The following is a 20,851-nucleotide window of genomic DNA, read 5'->3' on the forward strand; positions in this document are numbered from 1 at the left end:
GGCATGCTAGTTAAAGTGAAAGACGTCCAGGAGTATGGTTATGAAGCTGTACTTGCTCCATTGTTGCATGATATTCGTATTCTAGAGCAGGATGGTGTCTTCATTGAATCACTTGGTCAGAATATCAAAGGCACCATCTTTTGTGTTTCTTCTGACAATTTGGCAGCCCATGGATTGGGTGGATTTGTGGAGTCATTCAGGGCTGAGTATGTTTGCAGATTCTGTTTGGCCACAAATGCAGAGTTTCAGCAATTTGAAGTTAAAGAAGGACAATTCATTGAGAGAACCAAAGACACCCATGACCTCCATGTCCAAAATGTTGCAGAAAGTGACATTATGAGCAGCCAGTTTGGTGTTAAAGGTGACTGTGCCTTGCACAAATCATTGCAGTACTTTCACCCTGTAACAGGTTTTCCTCCAGATATTCTCCATGATCTTTTGGAAGGTGCTGTCCCTGTTGAGCTTGCTCTTTGCATTAAAGAGATGATCCGGCTGAAGTACTTTACGTTAGAGTATTTAAATCAAAAGATCAAATCGTTCCCCTATCAGCACACTGATAAAGTAGACAGACCTCAGCCAATTCCCAAAACATTCATGACTCGAGGCACAATAGGAGGCAATGGGCATGAAAATGCCACCATGCTCAGACTACTTCCATTGTTTGTAGGGAATAAAATACCAGAAGGTGATGGTGCCTGGTCAGTTTTGATGGAGTTAAAAGAGGTGGTCGAATTGGCATTGTGCCAATCATTTACCAAAGACTCCTTAGACTATTTTCAGGGCAAAATTAGTGATCACAGACAGTCACTGCAAGAGGTCTTCCCAGAGTATAAGCTTCGTCCTAAACATCACTATGTGGAGCACTATCCCGCCCTAGTTAGGTGCTTTGGTCCCCTAGTGCACGTTTGGACTATGAGGTTCGAAGGGAAACACCGTTTTTTTAAGAAGGTAGTTCATGACTCTATGAACTTTAAAAATGTTTTGAAGACATTGGCAAACAGACACCAAAACATGATGGCATATCACCTTAGTTCACCATCCTTTTTCAGACCTGAAGTCCAAACATCCAGAGTTGACTCTGTATTGGTTTCAACTCTTCCAGAGGTAGCCCAGGCACATATTAGACAACACACAGACAGTGTCACAGTCTACAGCACACCCAAGGTGACCATTGATGGCATAGACTACACCAGTGAAATGTTTGTGTCTGTTGGACATAGTGGGGGACTGTCCAAATTCAGCAAAATTGCACAGATCTACCTTGTAAATCAAAAGGTAAACTTTTTCTGTTATGATTTTGAGACCTGGTATTTAGAGCATCTCCGTTCATATGAGCTGTCAGCCACATGGTCAAGCCAATCCGTCTATGTGCTGTCAGATCTCAACGACACTGTCACATTCTCAGCATACAATATTGATGGCTTGGTGCTGTTAACTCCAAAGAGGTTCATTCATGTTAAAGAGAATTAGTGCACTCGTCTCTGGACAGGCACATGCTCCTTGTGAAACGCTTGTCTGATCAACTTTACACATGGTTGTATTAGAAGCCAAGGAAGTGCATTGTTGACTGTAAAGTCGATCAGAGTGGTTCTCAAGAACTGATCACTCTAAATTGGTACACACACACTGCACTGTAAATGTGGATACACTTGTAAATAGCAAAGTATTCTTTTAACCTCTCAAATTTCTTGTTATTCATTAGTGCAATGGCTGCCACAGACCCTCAACCTATGATTCTACGCGTCGTTGAGCCAAACCGTGTACGGAAAGTAAAGCTCAGCACACGGCCAGACTCTGTAGATTCACTGATTCGGATCATAAAAGAACAACTAGAATTAGACTTTGACTTCAGATTGGAATATGAAGACCCAGACTTTGATGGAAAAATAACTGAACTAAGTCAAATAGAGGAGTTGCCACAAAAATCTGTAGTACACATCTTACTGGAAAAAGATTCCACTTCTACTGCATCTACTGAAACACTGTCAGATGTCTCGACCACGACCACAGAACGTCTAGAGGGCTGGCCAACAGGTCCATTTCCTATTCCCAAGTTTGCGTTTGATGTTGAACTGGTACTTCAAGAAGGAAATGCCGAATATGAAAAAAGTGGAAAACTGCTGAAGTTGAAAATGCACCAAAAGCATGACATCATGGAAACGCTTGGAAAAACCATATATAGATACAAGGCTTATGACGAAGAATGTGACAGACAACAGGTAGCAGAGGCACTCGTGACCAAACATCCATGTTTGAAAGAAGCAGGGAATCACAGTGGTTTTGAAGAATGGGCAGGCAGAATCAAATTTAAGATGGGCAATTTCAGGGGGAAGCTGAGGAAGGCAGGATGTCAGGAGCTCCTTGTAAATGCTGGAAGAAGAAGTCTAAAGCAGCCTGGAAATGCACCTCCGCACAAAGCCATTAAAAAAGCCAGACGTGCAGAATCCAACTATCTACCCAACTTTCCCCAAGGACATGATCCGGCAAGTCTTGAGGGTTTGAGGTTGAACATGGTTCAAGAAGTTCAGAAGACTGATAGAAACCTACCCCTCATTAGTAAGATGATGCAGACCACACTTGCCCTGCGGCGAAAGACCATAGTGGAAAACCAACCAACGGTGAGGGAGATCATGGACCAGTGGCCTGCACTCGGAATGGAGTCTGAGGTAGGTTCAGTAAGCACAAGTGCCTTTTAAATGACTAACTTTGTGTGTGTCTATGACTGTATATACGAGTATGACCCATTGACTCCAATGACCAACTTTGTGTGTATGTCTCTATGCATGTATGCGTATGTACTATGTATGAGTAACCACCCATTGACCCCTGTAACTAATTGGGGTCGCATTCGGGACACACACACAGCCTGCACCGCTCGTTCACATGGGTGTGATTTAACAATGCCCTGCTTCACACCCATACAGTTAACACACACATTCACACATGAGAGCTAACCAGTACAACCACAATCCTACACCATTGAGCAGTTGGAAGTTAAGTTGTCCCCTTTTGTTTTTCCCATCCAGGGGATGTAAAAGGCAACATTGCATTCTCATCTAAACTCATAGGGCCCACACAATAATCTACCAAACATCTGAACTTTGTTCTTTGTTTGCTTGTTTTTTGTTTAATGTAGGTGTATGCCGAATTCCAGCGCCTTACGAACCAGAACCTGCCAAATAGATTCTATGCTGAGCTGGATCGTCACACTCCACGGTTGATGGCCATGTTTCGTCAGAAAGCATTCCAAAGTGGAAAGATTGCAGAGGCTTTGGCTGAAATCTTAAAAGTCCACGATGAACAGGTAAATATGATTTAGCATAGAAACTGGTATTGTCCCTAAGACTCTTCAGGCTAATCGTGTTTCATTTGTAAATGATGTCTAAAAATGTACACTTCTATTTTAATCTTCATAGGAATTGTCCGATGTCCACACAAGGCGTACCACTGTGCTCCATGCTCTTCCTGTATTTCTGCGAGAGGATGCCTCTGCAGTCTTCAAGACATGCACGGTGAGTCCTCACAGACAAACATCTTGTTTGGGCCGATGGTATTTCATTGTTTCAGCGATGAACTCTAAACACTTGCTGCCTAACACGTTGGATGCTAGAGATGTCCACAGACCTAATCAAAAAAAGCTGTGAGGTACCTAGGACGTCTATTGCCAATCTAACCATCTCTGTGAAGGTCTCTGGTGCTGGGTGAACCTCTTTGCTTACAGGACTGACATTGCCTTTGTAGAAGTCCAGGGATTGTGATGTTATGTTGAGCTGTTACACACACACACACACACTCTAGATACCATCTTTAAACATGTACAATGTATTTGCATAACAGATGCGACTAATTCAGTGAAGCTCTTAATTTGGGTGCCATTTGGCAATCTGGCCATCTCTCCAGCTCTTTTGGTAACAGACAATTTATATCAGGATACAAATTCTATATAGAACAAATATAATGTATTCGCTTCAATTCTCTAGTATAACAAAATTGGCTGCTTTTTGAAAATCAGCACTTTGAATTGCTCTTGTTTATCCTGTGAGTTCTTTCTCTGATCAAACATATAATATCCTATAAAACGGTATTTCTAAAGAGCTAAACATTTACTGAACACTCCATAGCAATGATGGTTATTGAACTCTACAGTGATGTGATTAGTATGTGATGTGCATTTTTGTCATTCCTTCAGGAAGATGATGATCCAGGGCCTTTTGGTGCGGTGTGCCTCCTGACGGCTGCAGCAGTCGGTGAAAATGTCAAGCAGCCAATCCACTACAACCCAAAGAAAGTAACCATCATCATTGAAGGTGATGTGGTGGTCAGTCTCCCCCAATTTCCAGATGCTGCCGTTGTTCTGTTTGGTCTGATGTACGCACTGCATCTTAATTATCCCAAAGGACTGACCAACACGTTTGATTTTTTCCAGAAGATTTTGATGGGTTTGGACAGTGCTAAACTGTCACTCAGACTGCAGAGCCTTAAGAACGAGTTGCTTAAAAATATATAGATTGTGGATGGCAGAAATGGCCACTCTACAAACTACGAGCATCTGCTTTTTCTGATTAAGAGATTATGTGTAGAAGGAAACAACCAAATGCAACACCTGCAGGTGCAGACTTGTCTTCTTTCAAGGGAAAACAATAACTTTCATTAACTAGTAACTATCCATTGGTCACATGAGTTACACTCAACAGAAGATCTAACCTTGTCACTTCAGCTTTATATAGTCTGCACATCCCGTCAAATTCAATCTACTGGGTCCTTGCCTATGTGAATTTGGTTGTTAACTTGTTTCCTACATTGTGTTAATGTGTTTGGCCACAAATGAAGAGTTTCAGAAATTTGAAGTCAGAAGGACACTTTATTGAGAGAACCCGTTTGAATTTGTTCTGAAGGTTTTGATGGGTTATAGTGGTAATGCAGAGCCTTAAGAATGAGTTTAATACGTAATTGTGAGTTTGTAAAGCGGCCATCCACAACTTTTTCCATGTGTAGTGCAACTCAGGTCTGTCTCACTTAAAATAGAGGGTTTAACAGTCATAGCTTCTTAGAGGGCAATTCCAAACCTCTTGCATGCAATTAATTTTGGCAGACCTAACGTTTCCATTGATGGGAGGGAGGGCTAAGATAAGTTTCTATGTCCAAGTCTGTTAGATGCGGTCATGCTGAATAGTTTTACAAAACTCCAGAAAGGAAAAGTATAACGCAGGTTCCGAGGAGTGAATAGTATTTTAGGTTCCAGGTTCAAGTCTGTCCGATGGGGTCATGCTGAATAGTTTTACAAAACTCCAGAAAAGTATAACACAGGTTCTGAGGAGTGAATAGTACTTTTCCAGTCCAGGGCCTTCCTTCATGCCATTGTGGTCATAGTATAACCGCAGTTCCACACTATGAAAAGCACATACTGTAGTTGGATAAGATTCTCAATTTTTTCCCCCTGTCTTCCAAGAATATTCCTGTTAAGTGGTTTTTACTAAAACATTGTTTGTGACAATTTCATTTGTTTAGTATGTTTACAATCTGCTCATGACATTTATCGATGTATTCAACTGTTAAAAAGTACATGGTACATTCCACTGTTATAAAATAGTTTTAAGAGTTAACCAAACACATTTGCATCAAATGACCTGAAGGTCCTAAAGTTTGCTATACTAGTCCAGTTTTTCCAACTGTGACCAGTGTAGCTGCGCACCATCGCAGAGTCTGGGGGATAGAATCAACCGCGGTGCATCTGCCTTTTCGAGCATCCTTGCGAACACAATTGGCCCGTGTTCGGGGGGGGAAGCTATAATTGTCACTGCAATTACTCCTACGGGCTGGGGTGGCACCTGTCAGAGAAGAGTATGACTCTCTAGGTTCCCCTGGTGGGGTGAGCCCATAGGATACAACAGCAGTGACATCATGTGGTTGGGGAGGAAGAAATTGGCATAATGACTAAATTTGGGGGGGATGATAAAATGGCAATTTTACATTTTTATAGCTTTTATCGCTTTTACATGTGTGAAGATGTGTATGGTCAAAACTCTTAATTGTTTGCACTTTCAATTGTTCCACTATATGCCTCAGGTTTAAAACTATAGGAACACTATAGTGCCACGCACTTGAAATGTGTATATTTGATAGAATTTGCATTACTGTATTGTTTAATTTGTTTTGTCAGTCTATTTATTTAATTTGTTATTATTTATTGCTTTTTTATTTAAAGGAGAAATCCACGCAAGCATGTACCCTGAATCAGCTTATAATCCTGTCCCAACATGCATGTTGCCTTGAAATGTTTTCCACCACCCTGGCACTAGTCCTGGCACTCTCAGATGCACCATTTGTCACCCTTGAGCTGCCGTTCATACAGAACCTAGCATTGTAGTTCTTGAAATTGCAAACCCTCTCGGCACATTCACAAACCATACCGATCAATGTTGCACAATATACAACCAAACTAGGCATGCTAGTTAAAGTGAAAGACGTCCAAGAGTATCTTTATGAAGCTGTACTTGCTCCATTGTTTCATGATATTCGTATTCTAGAGCAGGATGGTGTCTTCATTGAATCACTTGGTCAGAATATCAAAGGCACCATCTTTTGTGTTTCTTCTGACAATTTGGCAGCCCGTGGATTTGTGGAGTCATTCAGGGCTGAGTAGGTTTGCATATTATGAGTTTCAGAAATTTGTTAAAGGACACTTCATTGAGAGAACAGCTTCATAACAATACTCCTGGACATCTTTTCCCCCAGCGATGAAGTTCAACCGGCCTGACAATTTAGGCCCCTGGGTTCTGTATAAACGGCAGCTCGAGGGTGACAAACATTTGGAGCTAGCCTACTAAAATACCCGCATTAGAATGAAGACTAGCTTATTACCATTCTTGCTGCAAGGTCAACATATGTTGGGACAGGATTATAGGACCGATTCATGTGTTTTGGTGTGGATTTCTCCTCAAACATTTGTGCCACATTGTCATGATTTTTCAAAAATAGTAGATCTACAAGCTTGTAGCGCTGCACTCTGTGCCTGCTATGAGCTTTTAGATCTGCTATTTTTGAGAAATCGCTGCTGCAGATCTACAAGCTTGTAGCGATGCACTCTGTGCCCGCTATGAGCTTTTAGATCTGCTATTTTTGAAAAATTGCTGCTGCAGATCTACAAGCTTGTAGCGTGCACTCTGTGCCCGCTATGAGCTTTTAGATCTGCTATTTTGAAAAATCAATGCCGTTTATTATTTTTGCACAATTTCAAGGAGGAAAGCCATTGTCATTGCATTGTTGTTGGAACAACTGTTCTGTTCCATATAAATAAATGTTCATGGAACATGAAATACTGTTGTGATTATAATTTATAGTTTAATTTAGGACAATTGTTTGAGTTGACATAGTACATATTTAATTAATCATTTTAAAAGGTAATGTAGAACAAAAAAAACATGTCCAGTAACTACAAGGTTTAAGTTTTAAGTACATCTAATTTTTGAGTTATATTAGTAAAAAAGATTAAGTTATGAATACATCTAATATTTGAGTTTCATAGCTAAAAAGGTTAAGTTATGAATACATCTATTTTTTGAGTTTCATAGCTAAAAGGGTTAAGTTCTGAATACATCTATTTTCTGAGTTTCATAACTATAAAGGTTAAGTTCTGAATACATCTATTTTCTGAGTTTCATAACTATAAAGGTTAAGTTCTGAATACATCTATTTTCTGAGTTTCATAACTATAAAGGTTAAGTTCTGAATACATCTATTTTTTTAGTTTCATAGCTAAAAGGGTTAAGTTCTGAATACATCACATTTTTGAGTTTCATAACTAAAAGGGTTAAGTTCTGAATAAATCTATTTTTTGAGTTTCATAACTAAAAGGGTTAAGTTCTGAATACATCAAATTTTTGAGTAGTATAACTTAAAAGGGTTAAGTTCTGAATACATTAATGTTTTGAGTTTGGTCATCCAAATATTGAAGTACAATTTACTTAAAAACTTCAAGTAATTAGTTACTCTAACTTTTAAGTTTGCCAACTCAAAAAAATTGAGGCAAATGCTTCCGCTAAAAGATTTGAGTATTTCGTACTCATTGGGGTTTACAGTGCAGTGACATTACTACTAGCTGATCAGAATTATTCTAAAAGCTCTTCTCTTCAGGCCGTTTCCCTCCCCACTGTCCCTCTGTCCTTCTCCAGGCTGTTTCAGAGCTCTGAGGACAGAGAGGCAGCAGAAACACACCACAGAAATGCACACCACCCAAAAGACCAGCAGGAAGTAGTAAGGATACACCGTATCGGATATAACAATTGACAAGCTGAATGCAAGCCCCGTCAGCCAGACAGCGCAGCAACAGGCCACCCTGTACCGACAAGCTTACAACTTACAATTTACAATTTAGGCATTTAGCAGATCCAGAACGACTTACATTAAGCAAGAACAAAAAGCATGGCAATACATCACATACATAAAAAGTAGTTATCATGAAACATGCATAAGCTAAGAACGTAACAGTGGAATATCTATATAATGAAACTAAACATATAAACTATACATATATACACCGACACCGACTTTTGTCATCAGGGGCGTCAATATAGCTGGGGGGTGGAGCCGGGGGCAAGTTCAGAGTTCTCCCAACCGGAATAAACAGTGAAGTGTTGGGTTTTCAAACGCAGATGCTTTAAATACTGCTAATTTAAAAGTAGGCGTCATGGCTTGCCAGATCACAGGCACAGATCCTTGTTGCCACTTGAAAAGGAACGCTACTTTAGAAAATGAAACAAGCTAGAGGCCGATTGGAATGTTTTTTCCTTGACTGCATGGGCATGATCCAGCACAACACAATGGACTGATATATTCGCATGGTAAGAGACACTTTTCTATAGATATGATCACTGAAACGTATCATAATATATACATTTTAAAAAGCCATTAATTCATCAATGATGTTTATAGAGCCCAGGCGGTGGCGTAATGATGTTTATAGAACATGTTTTAGTGAATTCCAAGTAGACTACCGACACCATTCGTTTCGACCGCACACCGATGGCTCCGTTCCAAGTTCCAACTGTCTCTAAACTACTTAGAATTCACTACAATGTGTTCTATAAACATTATTGATGACTTAATGGCTGTTGGTTTAATTGATCATATCTATAGAGTGTCTCTACCAGGCGAGTAAACACTGCGCCGCGGTAACACAATGTTTTGTAACATGGAGGGAGAGGGAGATCGATGTCCGATTTCAGTGGTGGTTATGCTTGTGCAACTTGACGCTGCAATAAAGTATAATTAGATAAGGATACTCTGACTATAAACCACTTGAACCCCAGGACCCCAGCATAAACAAAAAATCTACAAACAACGCGTCGCAACGCGCTGTGAGCTCATGGTAGCCCTGGCCTGGACTGAAGTGTTTTACGCACATTCTCCATTTACAGTCCTTACGGCGGCTTACGCCTACACAAATGTTCCGATTACAAATATAAAGTGCTCACCCCAGGACCATAGATGTTACAATTCTGCTAGGGCGGGAATAAGTACCGGTATCTTCCGTATTGTTCAATAAAAAGCGATGTTTAATCAGTTTATGGCCATGCGCCCCTATCAGTTGGTGCATTATAACTCTGATAAAATGGTCACCGATCGGATTAAAACGCTTTTTATTGAACAATGCGGAAGACACAGGTCCTATTACCCACCCGACGAGGATTGTAACATCCGTGGCTCTGTGGCGAGCACTTTATATTTGAAATCTGAACATGTATGTAGACGTTAACGTTCTAAATGGGAAAAGTGCATAAAACAGGTTGAAGTTCCGCCATGACAGACGAGCATCGTCTCGTATACGTAATAATAAGTCAACTTTCCGAGGGCGAGTGTTCCAGATGTCTTTCTGATGGATTTTTCTTGGCTGTCAATATTTCTATCATCCAACAAATCGCTCTGAACGTGATCCAAAGGATCATACGCTATTATAACTCTATGGGGAAGACCATTTTGTTTACCCCGGGCTAAAACCGGATGTGACGTTTGTGGGTGTTCCTGTCTACGATCGTGTCAATGTATACTATTCTATGCTATACATATGTAGGCTACTATGAAGTGCTAAGACTACATACAATGCAATTCTAGTGCTGTCTACCAGAGTTGGGTGTAACGAGTAACGGAATATTTCGTTACTGTAATCACACTACTTTGGTCGGTAACGAGTAATATAACGACACTCCTCCTCCAAATTGATAATCACATTACAGTTACTGGTCGCTGTAGCGCTGCAGTTACTCGTTACTTGCGTCATGTGGCTGCTTTCAGCAGTGTTGCTTTGGAGAATAATGCACACAACGGAGATGAGTTGAACATGAACACTAATGGTTGTGCTGGCAACGCACTAGCGGAGTCGCGGACTAGAACATTTCAAACCGGTGTCAGATCAGCAGCAGCACAGCACTTTTTGTTACTGTCATGGACAGACGTCCGGTTTTAGACCCACCTGTCGTCCTCCCTCCCTAGGGTTGGGATTCGGAACCGGGTCCATTTCAGACCCGGTTCCGACATTGCGGATCCGGAGCCGGTTCCATCGTTTTTTATTAACGGTTCCCCAAACGGTTCTCATCAGTCGTCATTTAGCTCCGCTGTGTCTGTGTGTGCATGCAAGCAGAGCCTGGGGTGACGTCACCCCACCTACAGAGTGAGTGGGGTCGGGGAGGATACGCCCACCCACTGTTCTGTGCATTCAGCGACCGCCGCGGAGCGAGTGGGACACTGGGACAGTATGTCGCACAGATCTCTCTCCAAAGTGTGGTTAACAGAGAGGGAAATGACTGAGGCTGAGCAGTGAGCACGCAAAGTGCAATAAATGCGATGCTATAGTTCCCTCTGCAAAGGTTGTTGCAACTTGTACCACGTCCACATTGAGGAAACATCTCAAAATCAATATGCCTACACGAGTCCACAACTCACGAGAATAATCTAGGCACATCGCGTTTGTGAGCCATGCAGAAAGCCGTGCCCGCTCTCCCCGCAGCTTCACCACAGCCGACGGGGGACGATCTGATGCAAGGCTGGTTTACTTTCCCCAGGCTAGTAACGTAATAGAAAATAAAAACTACTAACGTCTACAGAGCTTTTCATTAGGCGTATTGTACAACTGTTGTTAATGGTGTTAATTTAGAACGCCAATGACTCGACGTCTTTCTGTCTGATATTTTATGAATCACGTTAAATATAGAGCCAAATCAATTTGTCTGCACTTATTTTTTACAACTTATAAGCAACTCAACTGCTTTTGATTTGGCTCTAAATTAATCGCTTGACTGTTGAGAGCCCAGCGTTTAGGTGCATATACCTCCATAGATTGATTACTTTATAAACAGTTTGCAGAAAAAAGCACAGGAACGTAGCCTATACAGTTCAATACAAGGTCTGCTAAAAGGATTTTATAATCCAAGAAAGCACTATGACTTGTTTCCATTAGGGTAAGGGGTCATAAGGGGTCATATTACATTAATCTGAACATTAAAGACAACATTTGTCACCACAACAATATCATTATTGCAATGTGTACTGTATATTTAATATACAGTAGGCTACAAATTGCAATATACAGTACAAATTGCAACAATGATATTGTTGTGGTGGCTAGCTGCTGGTGGTGGTGGTGAAGTTTAAATAATAGTGCCACCTCATAATTGTAAAGTGCATTTTCAATAATTGAATTAATGAATTTGTGTTTATTATGTACTTGGTTAGGTTAGTTATAATATAAGCATAATCTATGTCAGAAAAAAGGGGGAAAAAATAATATTAGGATCCGTTAAGGGAACCGTTAGGAACCGGAACCGTTAAGAGGGATCCGGGAAGGATCCGGAACCGTTAAAATCCTAACGAATCCCAACCCTATCCCTCCCACCTCAACCTCTGGCTGGACACATCATTGTCCGTTTTTTGTGATATACAGTGCTTGTGTCATAATAACTGTCATTTACGTCGTCTCGGGATTAAAATCTCCGCAGCGCTGCTCAGCTCCACATCGAGCCGGCCACACACAAGGTGCTGCCACACGGTCAAAAGAGCTGCGCACGTTCTCGGCTGCGCGCTGCTTAAAGCTTGAGTTTTTAGACAGCTGGTGGATGGAAATTAAGCTCCACCTCCGCTGAATTCTTGCGCGCCGGCCAGATTCCCGGAAACGCTCTCCTCCGCTCAAGTCTTCCGCGGAGGTGGAGCTTCTTTTCCATCCACCAGCTGTCTAAAAACTCAGAATTTAAGCTGCGCACAGCTTAAGAAGTGCGCAGCTTAAGACCGTTTTGCGCTATGGTGTGGAGACGGTGTCACTCCCACTGTCACCGTCTCCACACCATAGCGCAAAACTTTCTTAAGCTGCGCACTTCTTAAGCTGCGTGCAGCTTAAATTCCGAGTTTTTAGACAGCTGGTGGATGGAAAAGAAGCTCCACCTCCGCCGAAGACTTGAGCGGAGGAGAGCGTTTCCGGGAATCTGGCCGTCGCGCAAGAATTCCGCGGAGGTGGAGCTTAATTTCCATCCACCAGCTGTCTAAAAACTCAAGCTTTAAGCTACGCGCAGCCGAGAACGTGCGCAGCTCTTTTGACCGTGTGGCAGCACCTAGACAGACACCGTCTCCACACCATAGCGCAAAACATTCTTAAGATGCGCACTTCTTAAGCTGCGCGCAGCTTAAATTCCGAGTTTTTAGACAGCTGGTGGATGGAAAAGAAGCTCCACCTCCGCGGAAGACTTGAGCGGAGGAGAGCGTTTCCGGGAATCTGGCCGTCGCGCAAGTCTTCGGCGGAGGTGGAGCTTAATTTCCATCCACCAGCTGTCTAAAAACTCAAGCTTTAAGCTGCGCGCAGCCGAGAACGTGCGCAGCTCTTTCGACCGTGTGGCAGCGGCTATAAACAGAGACAGAGCAGAAGTTGGGGTGTTGCCATGTCCGCTTATTATATAAGCGACTTTGGGCTTGTTTTATAAAATAGCCCAGTCAGGCTTCTTTTGGGCTTGTTTTCATAGACATGGCTGCTTGTATCTCTCCCAAAACCTGGCAAGTTTGGCAACACTGCCAGTGGGAGGGTCGGTTTGTTTGTTGTAGAATGTGTGCTCTCACAATCACTTGCTAGTTAGTTAATGCAGAGATGAATAAACCAAATATGCCGAAATGAAAAACTACATTTAATGAGCAATGGAGCAGGGAACTCGACATCATAAAGAAAGGGATCCTAAAGCACTGTGAACATATAGGCTACTGATTTCTCTCAGTCTCATTATTTTTATTTGAATATATTTTGGGTTAATATTTGCCTAGAGAACCTGTGGTACAGTGGTTTTCAACCATTTTCATATCATACCATATATCATACCAAATGGATTTGGTTTCATTTTACACTATCAAGAGTTAAAGATATAAGGGTTAAATATCTAATGAGTGTCCATTTGGTTACCAACTCTCCATCATTTAGCTGGGGACCACCTGGAACACCCTCAAGGCTCACTGGTGTCTGGTGGTCCACGGACCACTGATTGAAAGCCACTGCTGTCACTGTTACATAACATGTACAATGTACTTAAATAATTAATTAGAAGTTTGCATAGAAAACGTTTTACAAGGTCAAAAGAAACACTGCACTAGACCGTTTTGGAAAGGCCCATTTTGTTTTATTCCTCCACAACCTGGTAAAGAGCATAAAGAAAGATCTTGTGTATGTCCTCCTTATTAGGATTTTAAAGATTTGTTAAGTGGTGGTAAATTATGTGACAATGCATCTCAGGCGATTTTATGGAGTAACGCAAAAGTAATGTAACGAGTAGTGTAACTAAGTTACTTTCTCCAGGGAGTAATCAAGTAAAGTAAGGCATTACCTTTTTCAAAAGTAATGTGTAATATGTAGTGTATTACTTTTTTGAGTAACGGACCCCAACTCTGCTGTCTACATAACATGCTATAAGTATGTATCAGATGCTATCCAAGTCTACAAAAGTGCTATCTAAGGGGGTAGGGTAAGTGCTACGGGCCATGATGGAGTCTGAAAAGGTGGGTTTTCAGACTATGGCGGAAGATTGGGAGTGATGCTGCAGTTCTGACTGTAATGGGAAGTGCATTCCATAGTTTTGGAGCCAGAAGGGAGAAGAGTTTGGGACGTGTGGAGCGTTGTCCCGGCGTTTTTAGTGAGGGTACTGCAGCTTCCCTGCGTTGGCTTAGCTTTGTACCTGAGAAACACCACGGGGTGAACCACCGCTATGTAACGCTCCACACAGATACAACACTGGAATGATGGAACAGGGAACCAGAAAAAAACACTAGAAGTAATGCGAAAAAACCCTGAACAAAATTAATGTGCATGTGAAGAGCCATGCAAAGTAAAAGACAGAGGCCAGGGAAGAGATGGTCACAGATACGATCAGGTTGAGATAGAAGAACTCGGAGCCGATCGTCCCACCAGCTCCACTCAGTATCAGCCACAGAACGTAGCTGTTGATGGGGAGACCTAACCTGACTCCGCCAGATGGGGCAGCAGAGAGTACCCAGTGTACTCTCTGCTGCCCCATCTGGCGGAGTCAGGTTAGGGGAGACCCAGGATGAGCTTGATGGAGTTGATAGCAGTGGTATAAAGATCTTATATGATATTGTTTATTAATCTTCTCACATTGTTTATTACACAGACATGGAGAGCCCTGTGACTGAACAAACACTCTATTACAATGAGTATATCCGAATATAGAGCTTTAACCGCTTAACAAACAAACACACACACACACAATAGTTGTTGTCAAAACAAAACATCAAGGTAGAGCAGGGGACAACAACGTGAAGACCATGACAATACTAAACTTACGTACAATCATGTTGGCTTGTGCATATCACATTCTACGTTGCCTGTAGATGTCCCTATCATCAGATAGGTCATTTGTTAAATAATGGCTTGACGTACTTGACCTCACCACAAAACTTAAGGGCTGTACCAGACAGAAAAAAGACTGGAAATGACAGTTTACTTTCTTCCTTCACATCTTGTCTTTTACAAGTATACTACCGCACACCCTAAGTTGCAATGCAAGTTCAATTTGTTTCGACTTTAGAAGACAGTGGTGGGTCTTCTGTACAGGACTGGTCAAAGCCTAACAACAAATTAGTATATTGTCAAATCCTCAAAGTCTCATAGCAAATTGTGCTCTATTGTTCTCATTGAATCGCTTATCTATATGTACAGTGAAATTCCATTGTGTAATGTGTAGGCCATGTGTCCATAGTGTAAGGCATTATTAATTCATGACCAGGATAAGTCAGGATAAATCAGGATACGGCATTATCCGTATAATAATCATATCCTATATCCATCATTACATTGCTATTAACAACAGAGACACAATAACAGCAACAACTGTATTTGTGTAACTTTAAGTCATTGTTCAGGTTGTGTTGCTCTGAGGGAATGAGGAGCATGCGTTTAATAGGGTTCGACTGCACTTTTATTCAATGTTTTTTCAAATGCTAAATAATGAAAAAAAACCACATTCTTTCCCCAGGTTAAAATGTAAACAGGCTAAATGATGATGGCTGATGCTTCATTCACTATAGACAATGCATTCAAATGCAGAGATTAAACGTGTTAATGGTCACTGGTTGTCTGGCATTGGACAGATCACCTGTTAATGATCACATTATGGATGAACTGAGACCATGTTACACCTCTTTGAGTTTCAACAGAACTACAGAAATAGGTCTATGACACAGAATTTATTATTATTATCATCCTTTGTGAAATGTTAAAGGTGCTGTAACTTGTAAGGGATATGTTTTGTTAAAATAGCTCTACTAATCATTGCTATATTGTTTGTTCAGTAACAGAGGTCTTCCCACGTCTCCATACCCATTTCACTAACATAATTATTACTATTTCATAATGTGAAATGTGTTAATAATAAAATTGACCAGTACTATGAAGAGAAGAAGGCCCATGGGCCAAATCTGAAATGGTAACCAGATAATTGGCCATTTGAGATGCATGATCTGAGTAGGAAAGAGAGAGAATACATCTTGTGATGTCAACGTGCAATGTCAAATATAAAATAAAAAGGAAATAAAAAGAGACAGAAATGCCTCATCAAGTAGAAAAACTAGAAAATAAAAAAATGAATTAAAAGTAATAAAAATCACTCACCCTCACACATTATGACAGTCACCAGAATATGGGTGTTTTCAATGAATCTGATGAAAGGAGATGTAGTTCGCACACCGGCCTTGAGCTCCACATTTTTATTTCATGGAGAAGAGGATACAACGTTTCGACCCCTTCAGGTCTTCGTCAGGATATGTTCAATTAATCTAACATGGTTAAAATGGTGTTTGAAAATACAATGGGAAGCTTGTATATGGACGTCTGTGACTCCTTTCATATATTTGACCAATGGCTGTAGCCATAATATATAAGAAGGTACACAATATGTATTTTGTAACACGTTTTATTTCATCCATACTTACACATGTATGTACAAAATGTGATTACGTGCTAATTTCTTCCCTGTCACAGACAATGTGTCTAATTTAAAATGTCTTGAAAATGTCCAATAAGAAAATCCATTAACAAGTTAAACAATATCAACAACAAAAAAATCATTTGGGTTTCTCTCCAGTGTGAATTCTCTGGTGGCTTTTAAGGTGTGCCATTTGAGAGAAGTGTTGTCCACAATCATCACATCCATATGGTTTCTCTCCAGTGTGAATTATCTGGTGTCTTTTAAGAATGTCCATTCGAGAGAAGCGTTTATCACACTGATCACATCCATAGGGTTTATCTCCAGTATGAATTTTCTGGTGTGTTTTAAGGCTTGACATTTGAGAGAAGTGTTGTCCACATTGATCACATCCATAGGGTTTCTCTCCAGTGTGAATTCTATGGTGTTTTTTAAGGTCAGACAACTGAGAGAAATGTTGTCCACACTGATCACACCCATAGGGTTTCTCTCCAGTATGACTTCTCTTGTGTGTTTTAAGATTTCCCATTCCAGAGAAATGTTGTCCACACTGATCACATCCATAGGGTTTCTCTCCAGTGTGAATTCTCTGGTGGCTTTTAAGGCTGGACATTAGAGAGAAATGTTGTCCACACTGATCACACCCATAGGGTTTCTCTCCAGTATGACTTCTCTTGTGTGTTTTAAGATTTCCCATTGTAGAGAAGTGTTGTCCACAATCATCACATCCATATGGTTTCTCTCCAGTGTGAATTCTCTGGTGTGTTTTAAGACTGTCCATTCGAGAGAAGCGTTTATCACACTGATCACACCCATAGGGTTTCTCTCCGGTATGAATTCTCTGGTGTTGTTTCAGTCTAGACATTGTAGGGAAGCGTTTACCACACTGATCACATCCAAAGGGTTTCTCTCCAGTGTGAATGGTCTGGTGTGTTTTAAGTCTAGACATTGTAGGAAAGCGTTTACCACACTGATCACAGCAGTGGCATTTTTGCTTAGCCAAGCTTCTTTGTTCATTCACCTCTGGTAGAACAGTGAAGCCAGACTGATGATGCAACACTGAATTGGAAACAAAGACAAAGGAAATGTTGTTTAGAGGCATTCCTGGACTTTAAATAGCAAAACCTATAATGTACCCTAATATCAATTTAGCATCCATTTATAATTCGATTCTACAATCGAATTATAATATATATAAGAAGGTACACAATATGTATTTTGTAACACGTTTTATTTCATCCATACTTACACATGTATGTACAAAATGTGATTACGTGCTAATTTCTTCCCTGTCACAGACAATGTGTCTAATTTAAAATGTCTTGAAAATGTCCAATAAGAAAATCCATTAACAAGTTAAACAATATCAACAACAAAAAAATCATTTGGGTTTCTCTCCAGTGTGAATTCTCTGGTGGCTTTTAAGGTGTGCCATTTGAGAGAAGTGTTGTCCACAATCATCACATCCATATGGTTTCTCTCCAGTGTGAATTATCTGGTGTCTTTTAAGAATGTCCATTCGAGAGAAGCGTTTATCACACTGATCACATCCATAGGGTTTATCTCCAGTATGAATGTTCTGGTGTGTTTTAAGGCTTGACATTTGAGAGAAGTGTTGTCCACATTGATCACATCCATAGGGTTTCTCTCCAGTGTGAATTCTATGGTGTTTTTTAAGGTCAGACAACTGAGAGAAATGTTGTCCACACTGATCACACCCATAGGGTTTCTCTCCAGTATGACTTCTCTTGTGTGTTTTAAGATTTCCCATTCCAGAGAAATGTTGTCCACACTGATCACATCCATAGGGTTTCTCTCCAGTGTGAATTCTCTGGTGGCTTTTAAGGCTGGACATTAGAGAGAAATGTTGTCCACACTGATCACACCCATAGGGTTTCTCTCCAGTATGACTTCTCTTGTGTGTTTTAAGATTTCCCATTGTAGAGAAGTGTTGTCCACAATCATCACATCCATATGGTTTCTCTCCAGTGTGAATTCTCTGGTGTGTTTTAAGACTGTCCATTCGAGAGAAGCGTTTATCACACTGATCACACCCATAGGGTTTCTCTCCGGTATGAATTCTCTGGTGTTGTTTCAGTCTAGACATTGTAGGGAAGCGTTTACCACACTGATCACATCCAAAGGGTTTCTCTCCAGTGTGAATGGTCTGGTGTGTTTTAAGTCTAGACATTGTAGGAAAGCGTTTACCACACTGATCACAGCAGTGGCATTTTTGCTTAGCCAAGCTTCTTTGTTCATTCACCTCTGGTAGAACAGTGAAGCCAGACTGATGATGCAACACTGAATTGGAAACAAAGACAAAGGAAATGTTGTTTAGAGGCATTCCTGGACTTTAAATAGCAAAACCTATAATGTACCCTAATATCAATTTAGCATCCATTTATAATTCGATTCTACAATCATTTTATATTTTAGAAAATACATGACAACAGGTAGTCAATGCTAAAATAAATCAAAACAAACAAATTACTAGATAAAAAACCTCCTTATGGCATGCTGTATATCCATATAGACACAGTAAGTAACTTACAGAGGTCTTGATGATCCTTGGGTGTGTTGAGAGAGTTCATCTTCAGCTGAAGTCTGGAGTCCACAGTCAGATGTGATCAGAAAGTATAGATATCCTGGAGGAGTTGTGGAGAACAACTACAAACTCTTCTTATACTGGAGAGCCTGAGGTGGAACCACTAACTGCTTGGTGTTGATTGGCCAAAGAGTGGAACAATACAGTCATCAGCCACCAATCTCAACCTAACAAACTGCTGCATGTGCTCCACCCCTCTCTGACTCCTCCCCCAGGTCATGCTCTATGCAACATTCTAGAAAAAACTGCTAACTGTGAGATTGCTTTGTAAGCTTCATATTTAATATATGAATCTATCTAGATCCAATATAGAGTATCTGGCTATCTGGATAATATATGTATAGTCTAACAATATTGAATAAGTGGATATTAATTATAATTAATTGTTACTGCAGCAGAGCCATAAGAGGATTGCTCCACATTCTTTCAGTAACATAGAACCAGCTCTGTGTGAAGAAACAACAAAATACTATTTGTCTTCCAAAACACAAACTGCCACCCACCGCCTAAAATGATTGCAAACAGTCTTCATAATTAGTACACAAGCCTTCACATCTTGTCTTTTACAAGTATAATACCGCACACCCTGTACGCACACCCCGACTTTAGTCAAGTCAAGTCAATTTTATTTATATAGCACATTTAAAAACAACAGCAGTTGACCCAAAGTGCTTTCCAGAGAACAGGTAGACCGTAGTATATCACAGTGCAATAGTAGAACAAACAAACAAAATAACAACAAAAACAATGAACAACAATAAATGTCACACTGTATTAAAAGCCAGACTAAAATGGTCCAAAATCTGTGTGGAAGATTATTCCAAAGTGTATATAGGTCCAGCTACAGACGATCACCTTTTCTTTTCAGATTTGAAGGGGGGACTGCAATGAGTTTGAGAGTGGAGGATCTGAGTGTCCTGGTGGTAGGGGGAGCAGTTATTAGTTCAGAAATATAGGAAGGGGCTAGGCCGTTTAGGGATTTAAATACAGGACCCTCTGTAGGCGGGAGATGGCGGAGTGGACTTTAGAAGACAGTGGTGGGGTTTCTGTACAGGACTGGTCAACAACAAATTAGTAGATTGTCAAATCCTCAAAGTCTCATAGCCAATTGTGCTCTATTGTTTTAATCGCTTATCTATATTTACAGTGAAATAACAACAGAGACACACTAACAGCTACAACTGTATTGTCTAAACCTGGGAAACTGGGACACTGGGACAACTTTAAGTCTTTAAGTCATTGTTCAGGTTGTGTTGCTCTGAGGGAATGAGGAGCACTCAGGTGTGTGGAATTAGTTTCAATAGGGTTGTGATGACTGCACTTTTATTCAATGTTTTTTTAGAATGCTAAATAATGAACAAAACCCACATTCTTACCCCAGGTTAAAATGTAAACAGGCTAAATGATGGTGGCTGATGATTAATTCACTGTAGACAATACATTCAAATGCAGAGATTAAACGTGTTAATGGTCACTGCATCTGGCATTGGACAGATCACCTGTTAATGATCACATTATGGATGAACTGAGACCATTTTACACCTCTTTGACTCTGAGTTTCAACAGAACTACAGAAATAGGTCTAGCCTATGACACAGAACTTATTATTATTATTATCCTTTGTGAAATGTTAAAGGTGCTGTAACTTGTAAGGGATATGTTTTGTTAAAATAGCTCTAGTAATCATTGTTATATTGTTTGTTCAGTAACAGAGGTCTTCCCATGTCTCCATACCCATTTCACTAACATAATTATAATGTGAAATGTGTTAATAAAATTGACCAGT

The 20,851-nt window shown here is 40.6% G+C and overlaps 1 protein-coding gene across 1 annotated transcript; it reads left to right on the plus strand.

Moving 5' to 3' along the window:
* Positions 1 to 2,204: 2,204 nt before the first annotated feature.
* LOC306919032 (sterile alpha motif domain-containing protein 3-like) lies at positions 2,205 to 5,178 on the plus strand. Its single transcript, XM_079531880.1, has 4 exons — positions 2,205 to 2,666; positions 3,137 to 3,304; positions 3,417 to 3,512; positions 4,190 to 5,178. Exons 1-4 carry the CDS (start codon positions 2,313 to 2,315, stop codon positions 4,505 to 4,507), a joined length of 936 nt encoding a protein of 311 aa, XP_079388006.1. The 5' UTR covers positions 2,205 to 2,312; the 3' UTR covers positions 4,508 to 5,178.
* The last annotated feature ends 15,673 nt before the right edge of the window (positions 5,179 to 20,851 follow it).

The sequence above is a fragment of the Electrona antarctica genome (assembly GCF_951216825.1).
Source record: "Electrona antarctica genome assembly, contig: scaffold_46, whole genome shotgun sequence".
NCBI lineage: Eukaryota > Metazoa > Chordata > Actinopteri > Myctophiformes > Myctophidae > Electrona > Electrona antarctica.